The sequence below is a fragment of the Myiozetetes cayanensis genome, unplaced genomic scaffold, assembly GCF_022539395.1.
Source record: "Myiozetetes cayanensis isolate MyiCay16 unplaced genomic scaffold, myiCay2020 scf3, whole genome shotgun sequence".
Classification (NCBI taxonomy): Eukaryota; Metazoa; Chordata; class Aves; order Passeriformes; family Tyrannidae; genus Myiozetetes; species Myiozetetes cayanensis.
In genome coordinates, this window is record NW_026087521.1 from 70,636,322 (window position 1) to 70,649,077 (window position 12,756).

Sequence of the window (12,756 nt, forward strand, 5' to 3'; positions counted from 1 at the left end):
AAGCCATAACACCAGAAGAGGTTGAGTGGCAGCCAACCTCCCTTCCTCTGGCACCACGAGCAGAGCAGAAAGTATCTCATGGATTGAAACTTCCAGAGTGGACTCATACCTGAGGAAGTTCAGGGCCTACCTGAACCACACAGGAACCAGTTGGCTCCCTCCTCATGTTTTCTCACCCTCACCTCATACATTTTGCAGGATAGTGCCACGGTGGATTCTCCAAACTGTGAGCCCTTCAGCTGGGTGCATTTCACCACCCATGTCTGATATAACCACCAGCACTTGCTACGTGCAGGTGTGGCTTGGGAGAGGCCACAGAACATCCACTGCCCTTGCTGAGGCTGGGATAAGCCAATTTTTAACCAAGAACATTACAGAGGCTCAAGTCCTCAGTTGCATCTTGGTCTCACGGCTCAGCACTTGAGTACAGCCTTTATTGTGGTCAGGTTAGTTGTTACAGCAATGGCAAAGTAAAAAGTCTGTTCATACCCACTCCTCTTGGCATCCCACCTTTTCAACATGCAGGACAACATTAACTTGCTCATTCAGAGCTAAAAACTTGAGGCCCAGGTAAGCTGCTGAAGCTGCAATCTGCCAAACTCACACAAGACATGGATTTCCTACTACCTGCTGGGGCCTGATGTGTATAACTTTTTGGGGTACAAAACAGGGCAGTGTACAAGTGTGGAGATGGACAGGAACTGAGAGATGTCTTCCTTCAAGCAATTGCAGCAGTGAGATTTTCCAGCATTTTCAATCGTGCTGTTGAATCTCTGCCTCCCTCTCCAATTAGCCAAGCAAAACATCTCAAAAAAAAAAAAAAAAAAAGGAGCATAGAAACAGAGAGCAGAGAAAGTAAAATGATGAGTTGCTTGGTGTTATGGCCATTGTCCTCAGGAGAGCACTTTCACCTGGCACCTATAAAGTTACAGTTCCTGGTGGGAGAGCAAAAAGGTAAAAATTTCATCTCTCTCCTCATCAGACATTCCCAACTAAGGCTGTTTTACACAATCACCCAGCAGCTAAGTAGTGTTCTGCAGACTCCAGAGAAAGAAAAGGCTGGTAAGACCAAGTTCATTTGAGGCTACATCATTTGTAAAACAAACTCTGAAAATCTTGGCCCATAGGAAAAAGGCAGAGAAACCATTTCTTTAACCCCAGGTTGATTAGATGCTTATCTGTGTGCAGGTCTGAAGGTGATCAAAGGTAACTGATCATTCTCACTTTGGGTGTAGAAAAGCATAATCAGCCGTTAAAACTAAATTTCACAGCTGGACTCTTTTATTCAGTATCTCATAAAGCTGCCTCAGAAAAAGTGCAAGGTGGACCTCATTTTCGGCTTTCTGCACTATGTTAAACAAGTGAAATAAAGAGGATGGCAGCTGAGCTCTGCCTATTTGTAGATTACAAATTCAGCTCTTGTCTGGAAAACTCTGTGATGACTGAGATACCTAATTAAATTATGACATCAGAGGAGACGAGAGTTAAAACGGAGCAACTGCGAGGAACAGACATATTTTGACATTCTGTTTAATGCTCTTTATTTTTGTTAACCTGTAATTACTTAAATGACTACTGAACATAAAAAAGTATGTCTTTGTTAGAGGAGATGTGTCCTCCCCCCCCAGCCCTGATTTTAATTAAGGTGTAGGATTTCACAGTGCCTAATCAGAGGCCTATTAGAACTGCTCTGATACTATTGAGACCAGACTTCAGTTCCATGATATTTCCAAGGTTACCCTCACTTTCCCTCAAAACAAACAAAGCAAGTTCCTCCCAGCTTAGAGTGAAGTGGTTTAGTGGTGCTTGGGATATAAGAAAAAGAGCATTTTACTTCATTTGATGGCTACCTCTAATGGAAAAGCCCAAGATGTGTCTCCAGAGCAAAAACTCAACACTTTGTGTAATTCAGCTTCCAAAATAAGGGGAGTTTGTTGCAATCTGAGCAAAGCAAGCAGCTACATCACATACATTTCTGGCAGGCAATGTACACAGGGCAGCTGAGGGTGACTGAAAGCGCAGTCTGCTTTGAGGAGTGACTTTGGAGAGATGGCACCGTGTGGTTCCACATTTACCGCCTCCCAGCGGCTTCTGGATTGAGTTTGCTCCGTTTGCAAGTTAAATGATTTTTAATTCCACACAACACTTCTCCAAGCAATTTCAACAGTAACATTTTAAGTCAAGATGTCCTTCCTCCCCTGTACATCATCACTCTGAATGAAGACTGTGCACGCCAAACACAAGCGGGCAGCTCTAGGGTAAGAGCATGGTTTGAGGGCAACAGGTCAAGCTCTCTGCTAGTGTAAATCAGCATGAATCAGTACTGCTTGCCTACTTCCAGTGGAGGCATTCCCACACAGACCAGCAGTGGATATGGCTAAATGAAGGCCCATTTTTCCAAGTGGGAAGTTGAGTAACTCCCCCGCCGGTGATACAGAGCCAAAGGAGGACTAAAGTCACCCTGCCCAGCCCGTGCTGCTTCAGACAGCAATAAAAAGGTAGTGTGGGTACTGCTAGTACAGGGCTGCAAACAGAGCCTGAGAGCAGAGAATGTCTTAAACAGTATTTCATTGTCCCACAGCCAATTTTCAGAGTAAAACCACAGACTAATGTGAAGATTTCACAATGCAGACATTTGACAAAGAAAGGATATTTCTTCTGGTGTAACGTTTGGGCCCCGACACCAATACAACATATTTCCCAATGACAAAAAAAAATCTTGTAAACCACAAAACACAAGGATTACAGAAGTTACAGATAGAAGAAGAAAGCCACAAAGCAGAAATATTGAGGCCACCTGTGCACTAGTGAAATGCACGGTCGCCACAGTCAAACAGGATATATCGCTCTTTAACATCACATATAATAAATCACACACATATGAAGACACTTCATCTTATTCTAGAGAAGCAGAACCAGAAAATTCAACATAAGCTAAAACCTCTGTGGCCCAGCTTACAGTAGAAAAGCTCTAGCTTGAATCCTAGGAGCTCTTAGCAGCCTAAGTCAACAGGACACCAGATGGAAAACAGAGGTCCCCACGTAGATCCCTGTCAAAGTCAGAACAGGATTCTGAGGGGAATGCTTCCAAGGAGAAGGGAGGAGGGCGGGGAAGAAAACATCGAAGGACAAGTTGCCAAGGTTATAACCTGAGACCTAACAATGAAGCACAACTTGCCAAAGTTTTAACCTGAGACCTAACATCAGCCAGAGAGACTTTGTTTAATCTTTCAGGTGCTCGTTAGTGTCAAACCCTCGTGGCAGCCTCCATACTGCCTCCCTACACTTCAGCTGGCTGAAGGTGGACTTATATACCATCCTAATGAGCCTCAAGGAGGGTGATGTGCCTCATTGGCTTCTGCTTCAATCTTGGCAATCTCGGTGTAAAAGCCTTGCAACTGCTTCTGATTCTGCTGACATTTAATTAGCCGGTGTCATTTTGATGCCATGGCCTGTCTCATCAGGATGATAACTACAAAACAACATGTGGAGAATAAAAGTTCCATGAGAAGTTTCAGGTCTGGCAGCCAAGGATACGAGTCCCCTGACAGTCACGGTTCCTGGGACTGGTTCCCATTAGCCCTTTGTTTTGGCATCGCTATCAGCAAGAGCTTCTCTGTTAAGGAGAGAGAAACAAAAAAAAACACCCCAAAAACCTGCAAACCTCAGCAAAGCCTTGCAAAAAAAAATTACATCCTTTAGCTTGAGAAATTCTACCCACCCTGAAGAAAGAGAGAATCCTTATTGCACCAACTCACAGCTACTCATCCTGAAGGACAAGTTTATCCTACGGGACAGATTTGATCATCTTCTGGCCTCAAAAGGTAGTCCTGTTTGTTTAAATGTGTACAGTATTCTTCTGCATTTGCCATCTGGTGCTTGGGAAGGCAGCCTCCAACAATACCTGCCAATTGCTTCCTGTTCACATCAGCTGCAGAATTTGACAATGGTCATTGGTGCACAGAATGTGACTGATCTATACTTTTACTCAATATAACCAGTGATTCTGGAACAGCAAATCTATTTACACCAGACAAGTTCAGACTTTTTTGTATTTGGGTCTTTTTTTTTTTTCCCAAATAATATTCTCAAAAACTAAACACAACACATTTTTTTTTTAATTTTTTTTTAGAGTGTACCAGTCAATTCAAATATAACCAAGACACTTCACTGACGAAACAGAATCAACTCAAAATCTTGTGTCTGCAGAACCCAGGCACAACCTAATGTTTTATAAATTAGGGGACTCACAGGCCACACATCTACCTGAGGCAGAGAATAAGCAGAAAGGAGCCAGCAAGCTTAAAAAAAAATTCAGTGAACCAATGCAGTCCCCAGATCTCAGCTCTTCTGGAGGATCCTTGCTGGAGCTGAAAGCTACTTCCCAACTGGATGAGGATAACCCTACCTTCTGGAGCAAAATCCTCTGGGAACTCCCAGCTCCCACAAGGACAGGAAGATCTTTCTCAGTTAAATATTACAGGCCAGTAATGGCAACACCACTATCAAGGGTGAAGGTGTTCTTGCAAGATTTTTGCACTTGGCATCTGTTCATCTTATTTCTGTGGGATAAGCACAGTATTATTGTTTCAGCCAGTCCATGCCCACTGCAGACTACTGGGGGTTGTAAATGGTTCCACCAGTTCCCTGTCCTAAACCACCTTTCAGGTGCTTCCTTTCTGTGTCTCAGAGAAGGTGCTTGTCAATGCATGTTATCGAGTCATTAATTTTTGCCTTTTTTATCAACACTTCTTTTTAAAGGGTCAAATTTCACCCCAAATTTACGCCTGACCACAATCACCCTTCAAGCACAATACTGTTTTGTCAGCCTGGGACAGCCCACCCAGTTCAGAAAGCTTTGGATTCTCATCCTAAAGGAAAAGTCACACGCAGCAATCCTATTCCACATTTGGAGGCTCACATTTACAGTGTTTCCTCACACAGTAAACTACAGAAAATTGGTACCCATCATTTTATGCAAGCAATCCCTTGACCTGACCTGTGTTATATGCAGGTCAGGACAAATGGATGAGTACCAAGAGCCACATTTACCTTACAGTGTATGTTCCAATAATTGTATTTTATTTTATACCCGCACACACAAACTCAAGGGAAAAGGAGGACCAAGGGTCTAAGTTCATCTGTCAAAAGGCTAAAATCCAGCAAAGTGAAGGAAATCCAAGAGCTACTCTAAATTACAACACCAAAAATAGCCACCCACAAAAAAACCCTTAAACCCAACAGGACCTCTCCCCCACACACGTACACACATTTGTATCCATTATCTTAGGAAAGCTCTTCTTGCCTTAGCAATCCACAACAGTAGCAGCACAGGAAAGTTTATTTGAGAAATACATGGTAGCATGTCTCTTTAAAAGACTTTTGGAGCATTAATGTGCTCAGTGATTATGCTCTTCTCAGCTGTACCACCCAATAAATGCCAATTTTCCTCATTAGTTAAGTAGTTGGGATTGAGTGAGAGTAGAAGGAAAGCCAATGGAGCAGTTAAAGCAAAGCACTGGGGATCAAACAGGCCATATTTACTTCCCCTGGTAGCTCAGGACTTGCTGTCTGTACCTGCTTCTGGCTTGGTGTCTTCACCTGTAACACCAGGTAATACCACCTGCCTTAAGATAGGGGGAAACAAAATCAAGGAAAGCTTTTAGCTGCTCCAAAATCCTACAAAAAGGAGGATTAAGTCTTAAAAAAAAAATAAAATTATGAAAGCACTTTTATTATTGCCATTTCTTTGTTCTGCTGGAGCACATAAGGGTCCCAAAGCCATGCAGTTCCAGGCACAGCATTGATGTGGAAAATAAAGGGTGGTCCCTGCCCTTGGTGTACTCAAATCTGATGAAAGCTGTGGAAAGACACAGCAAACACAGACCCACATTAACAAATGGCATCGTGCTGCTTAGAATATTTCATATTTGGATACCTAAATTGTTTGAAACCGACTCTAGTTTCTCCTTAACGAACGCATCACATCCAACTCAAACCAGTCCTATTTCAAACGTCAAAAATAGTAACTTAAAAAAAAAATAACTGGTAGCGTGTCCCTACTCTCAAAGCGTAAATCCATGCCATCAATTATTACCATTTTAAATGCCCAGTCAGCAAATATTCTTCATGTGTCTGCACTAAGAAGGAATACACTGCGTGAAGTAAACACAGCAGTAAGACATTAGTTTGATAAAGCTTGCCAAGTCTGATAAAGAAATCTTGATTCAGTTATTAATATATTAACAGATACATAAGGCTGAATGAATTATTTTGCCCAGTCCATTTAAAATCAGCACCAGAGAGGAAGGTGTGTGACTTGTGATGTCCAAGTTGCTACAGTCTGCTTGGTAGTACCTGCAGCAAGAATCTTACAGTTCCCAGCAAATCCCCCTCTTTTTCCTTGGTTTATTTTAAGAACTTACAAATGGAAGGACACTTCCAGCTGTGTTAGGCTATCAGAGGATAGCCTGGTTCAAACTTGTGTTCATTTATGCTGTATGCCTGCACTGACAGCAGGCAGTGTTAATTCTTCTGACCTTATGGGGTGGAGGAAATGATTTTTCATTAAGTCTTGGTGGCACCAGGAAATTTTATAAATATAAATAGTTTTGGTACTCCAATGAGATATAAACAATATTTTAGCTTAATCTTAAAAAAACCCCACCAAAAACAACCAACAAACAAAAACAACCAAACAACCTGCTATTTACCTGAAGGTGACAAGGAAATCATGACATTCCATGATCTGTGCTCCTCTAGACAGCAATGCATTTAAACATACACTTAAAACCAAGCAGCTGAGAAAACATTTTGCTGATCTGAGACCACAGAACATGCATCAGTGAAAGCATCAGTACCCCTACACTCCTGCAACAGCTTCAGGAACCAGAGGGAGGAATTTACAGGGCATCGAAAATTTAAAATTTTCCTGCGGTATCACATTTTGCTCCCTTACTCCCTTCCCATTCACATCCTTCTAGATCAAGGACAGGCAGATGAAAGTGCACCCTTGCCATGCTGCAAGCTGGCTGGGAGCTCTGCAAAGTTATTTCACATTCCCGTGACCCTCATGAATAAAGCCCCCGCTGAAAGGTACAGTGGATTAGCTTGGGCTTCATGCCTGGTTTAGACAGTTTGCACCTAGCTGAAAAACACAGAGAAACACTCCAAAGTATTTTCTGTTGACAGCAAGCACACATATACATGCATACAAACTACAGGAGCCTGGGGTTGTAGCTGGTGCCTTATCTTACTTCACAGTAAATGCAAAGGGATCACGAACCTCACAGAAACACTGCTAGCTCCAGTGAGGTATTTTTGAGTTTATAAACTTCTGAAATACTTCGTTGTAAATAAGAGGCAGCAAGCTCAAGGAGCCATGTGAAATGCCAGAGGATTTCTTTAGCCTGTTATAATTTCTTTTTTTTTTTCCTGCCGCTTAAAAACTTGATTTTCCTACACCAATGCTTCTGCATAAAAGCATTAAGTGTGGAACTTTTTTGTGCTACTGTGTCAAAAGCTTTTGTAAATCTCTACGCAGACATCACATCAAGATGAAGTCTCTTCACGGACATCCTTACTGGCTTTGCAAAACAAAGTGTGACCTGCTTTAACACGATCTCTTGAAAGGACAGCAATGAAAATACCATCCCAATTGACTGAGGCTTGAAGAGAAGAGGTATAAGAGGTGATGGAACTCTCCACGGCACCCCTGGCATTCACCTGAGACTACCGTAAGAAATGAGCAATGTCAGGTTCGAGGCTTGGCTCTGAGCATGACATTTGAATTAGACACAGAAAACACAACCTCCTCCATGGATTTTCAGGAGAATGGTGAACCCTTTCTGTCTAGCAATAATAGGCTTATTTCTCCAGGGTGTGACCTCAAGCACCGGTTTGTGTCTCTCCTCCACGTAGAAGAGCTGCGTCTGGACGGAGCCCCTGCCCCAAAGCCAGGCAAGCAGAGCAGGGCTGCAGCTCAGGGGAGTTCCTCGTGGACAACTCACTTCTGCTTTCCCTCAGCGGCACTCCCTTCTCCTCTCTGCCCATACAACACCTAGAACAGGAGAAGTGAGGAGGAGCAGCAGTGTTCCAGACAGCCTGGGGTCAGTGCAGGGGAAGCAGCACAGCTACGGCACGTGGCAGGCTGGAGGAAGATGAGGAAATAAAGGAAAGGAAAGGGAGGACAAAGAAACACGTGGAAGATGTGTGACTACTGGCATGGCATGGCTGCTGTGCCACCTCTGTGTGTGTGTGTACACCATGTACCAGCGAGCACATGAACCTCCACACGCGTGCCCGTGGAGGGGTTGGAGGCTGTAAAGGAGATTTACCAGCAGAAATCTCAGCCTTGCTTGTGACATGTGCGCAAACTTTCTACGCACCGCGGGTCAAACATTTACCGGAATGCCTTTTGCTTCTGGTAAAAGCCAACCACAGGAAGGGCAAGGAAGGATGTAGCGGTGGCAAAAATGCAGAACCCACCATCGCCCCGAAGAGCGCAACGACAAAAACTGAAAGTCTGAGCTCCCCAAAATAAACTGTCTGTGTTTGAGGGCTGGAACAGCAAAAAGAGGAACTCTTGGTCTTGAGTCTGCTGTTACAGAGGGACCAAAGAGCTGTAACTGGAGCAAATGGTCACAAGGAAGCATCAAGAAAGTGACTGAAGAGCCACACTGGTTGTAGAAAAAAAGATTAAGTCAGATGAACTGTGAGAGCAAAGAAACAATACGTAAATCAGGTCAGCTAAGCCAAGCAGAAGGCCCAGGCACCAAAAAGCCACTTTGACACAGCAAAGCAGAGGTTGTTTGGAGAGAGAAGCAGCAAAGGAACCCGGCAACAATGGCCTTACTGAGGAGGGACCACGCTCGTATCCTGCCCATCCCAGGGCGAGCGACAGGGCACACATGGAAAGACTTTGGGGTCAAAGATCAGCAGGCCCGTGCCAAGAATTCTAACTTTTCATTAGCAGAGGACACAGAAAGGCCCCAAATTGCCTGCCCTTCCGTTGCTTTGTTTTGATATGGGGCTTGACATGGGTGCAGAGCTATTGTAAACACACGTACTGAGTTACAGAAATGCAAGAAAAAGAAAACAGTCTCTTTTTTTCTTTTTTTTTTTTTTAAGATGAATATTTTTACAGCATACAGAGTCAGTCATGACATTTAATTTTACAGAACAGGAAGGAGCTCAGTAAATTGCTGTAAAAATATCCACCCTTATGCAACCAAAATGCCGACTATGGATCAGGAATAGCTGGAGAGTGGCATCATGGACCCCCCCCCCAGCACCGTGAATACAGATGCAGGGACAGAGAATAATCTACAACTCACCTTGGTAGTGACCTCTTTCCTAAAATGACCCCAGCAGTAATTTCATATATAGTTTTAGGCCTATATTCTACTCCCCCAAACCATATTTTCCATGCCACAGACCCTGTTAAGTCATTTAACACAAACTGCAGGCAGAAAATACCAACATTTCCACTTGGCAGGCTTTTAAATTTTCATTACAAGCATTCAGACAAGGAGCAAATAGCCAAGCAAGGTGAGGAGCTACAGCTGCTTTCTGAAAATACTGTCATCTTCCACGGGCATCTCACTCACACAGCACAGGAGTGGAACATGGTCAACCACAAAGACATGAACATAGTAACAATACCAACTTATTCAAATGTGCTGCAAGCACATCAGCATAATTTAGTAACTGTTTCTGCATTCCTTGCTTGAAAGAATCATTGCATAATACTGCTGCAGCTATAGATTGCTTTCTTTTCTTTTTTTTCCATTGAATATTCAATTCTTAACAACATTTAATGAAATAGAACAGTTCCTATCCCCATCTGTTGATTTCTTCTTACTTAGTAAAACCACTTTTTAAAAATTTGGCCCCTACATGAAAGGGCCTTATTCCTCCCCTTATTGCCCACGTAGCAATTTTTGCCCTGGCTTCCTAATAAAACAAGAATCAACAGAGGTAATTACAAAATGCTGTCATTTACGATATAATCAAGAAATATGTGGTCTTTACTTTTTTAATTAAAAATAAAAACTTTTCAATACTCTTAACATAATTGAAAGATAAACTGTTTTTGACACCAACTGCTCTGAAGAATAAATAGCCCATTAAATAAGAGCCCTCAGTGTACGTTCTACCTTTACCAGCAGAGAAGCAAAAGTGATCCGAAAAAGCTTGAGGGCACTACAGCATAATTCTGCAGTGGAAGGAAGGGAATTCTAAAGGAGGAAGCAGTGAAAAGACCCAATTATTCTTATTGCCAAACTAAATCTAAAATAATCGGGATCTTCTTAATTCAGGTTCACTTGGTATCAAATCTGAAGCTCCTATTTAAAATACACCAGCAATGATAACATGATTTATGATCTGATTGATATAAATGAGCTGTTAATGTTAAAAGAAGACAAAGCTAAGTGGACAGTGACTGCTTTGCTCTACGTCGTTATTTCACCCAAACAGAGCCCACCAAGTCCCACAGAGTACCAAGGCATACAGGATGTTCCCTTGAGTAGGGACACCTCTCCAGGTTACTCCAGGAGGTTTAACTTAGTTAAATTGCTGGTTTATGTCAACAAACACATTGTTACTTCTCTCTTACAAGTGAAGTGCATCACTCCACCCACGGCAAGGTGGAGTTTAACCACGTTGCACTTTCCTCGAACCAGTCACACAACCCATAAAACGTTACCTGGTGGGCCAAAATATAGATATTATGGCCAACATCTTTCGGGGAGATGCCATCATCTCCGTTCTCCTCCTCGTGGTCACAGTCCAGGCCTTGGTTATAGGCATTCTTCATCACATCCACCTGAAACACAAACCCAAACAGGGGGAGATGAAATCAATGAAGAAGGGGAAAAGAACTCTTGTGTTTAAACACAGATCTCTCAGTTGCTGCTGTTGCACAGCCAGTTGGATTGGGAACGACTCCCCCAGATTTCCAACCCACCTAAAGTTCCTGGAGACCTGCACAGACATCAGGGTTGTTCCAAAATACAGCAACAAATGTATTTGCACATTTGTATATATTTGTATATTCGTCCAAATGTTTGTAACTCTCTTTGTTCACGAGACATTTATTTAATATACATATATTATGTATATTCTACGTCTGCACACATATTTCTGTTAGCACTGTTTCACAAACTGTACAGGCTTAATTTGCCAGCCCTTGCCTGACAAACTGTACTTGGAGACAGTCTACCAGAGTATCATAATTTAGTTAGGAAACAATTACAGAAAAAGTGCTTGGAACGGATAAAAATAATGAAGTTGTAAAGACTGAAATCATGCGTGCTTGATCCTTTTAAAGTGCTTTTTGTGAATTAGTACCATCCTGATACATTGTGCCACCATACCCTGCCAACACTTCTCAGCTTAGATGCAGATCATTTAAAAAATGTTCTAATGACAGATTTTTTTTTTTTTTCCCCCAGCCAAAAGATTTATGAATATTCACAAGTTTTCTCACCAGTTCTCTTGGTCTCATGTTGAAAAGGATTCTTTCAGCGTTCTCACTGTCTTGCCTGCTTTCCATGATAGCCAGCAAAAGCTTGGAGGCATTGTTCTGGAGACACAAAACCAAGTTAATGCAAATTTTGAATCTCTTTCATGGATTAATGACCCTTGCATTTGTTTTAATTGAGATTATGAGGACCACTTCTTTTAGTGGATAAGATTTTCAACCACTTGCATCTTTTATTTTACTGACATATTTAATAGGGTGGTTTTTTTTTTTCATTTTTGTATCAGTGAGACTGATATTTAGTAAGACTAATTAATCCTGCACTCTATATTGGAAGAAGCATTTTAAACACCAAAAAAATATTTGACTTAAATACAGAGCCTTGCTGTAGACTGTGCACAAGAAATTAAATTCCATTTCCTCCCCTTACTGCCCACGTAGCAATTTTTGCCCTGGCTTTCCATTAAAACAAGAATCACCAGAGGTAATTACAAAACATATCACACGAAAGGTTTCATCAATCAGGCAGGTTTCCTTCCCCTTTGGTTTCTTTAAGAAGTCCAACTGGCTATTATTTGAAGGGCTGTAAAATGAACTGTCTTCATGCATTCCTAGAATTTGGTTTCACTACCAAATATTCCTGGGGCGGAGGGGAGCACAAAAAGACAACCTTCTCTTTGTCAACTGGCTGCTTTTGGGAGTGAGGTGAAAAGAAGGATGTTGCTCTCCACACGTTCAAGCAACTTGTGTTTTAAGCAGCCTCTGTACTTCCAAATTTTGACAGCAGAGAGGAAAACATGGAGCACCAACATACCAATCACACAACTTGTAGTCCCCCAGGGAAACCCAGCCAAATCTGTCCAACTCTCTAAGCCTTTTGTAAATCACAATTTGAGAACTATTCTGCAGAAACACACTGGTTTCACACATAAAAGCCCACAGAGTTTCTTCTTGGTGGGCACAGAATCACAAAACCTAGGTGGAGAGAAAGGACAGACTTTTGATTGAGACTCCTAACAAGAAGCTGCTCTGAAGAGCAGGATGGTTTCTTTTCTGCTGCAGTCTTGTTGACCAAGCCAGTTGTGGTAGCACTGGTGGGATCTCAAACTGAGGAGGAGGGAAGGGAACATGACAGGTACCAGACAGCTCGAGAAGGAAGGGAGGGAAACAGTCTGCTCCCTCAAGGGTGAGGAGGACTTGGAAGCTATTTCCCAGTGCAGACAACCCTGGGGGCAGAGAGAAGCCTTCTGCAGCTTCCAGGAAATGAGGAA

The 12,756-nt window shown here is 42.5% G+C and overlaps 1 protein-coding gene across 1 annotated transcript in view; it reads right to left on the reverse strand.

Moving 5' to 3' along the window:
• Positions 1-12,756, reverse strand: part of ITPR2 (inositol 1,4,5-trisphosphate receptor type 2) — a 230,833-nt gene that overhangs the window by 55,728 nt on the left and 162,349 nt on the right. The window contains 2 exon segments of the mRNA XM_050325375.1: positions 10,709-10,828; positions 11,492-11,587. Coding sequence (XP_050181332.1) covers positions 10,709-10,828; positions 11,492-11,587 — 216 coding nt within the window.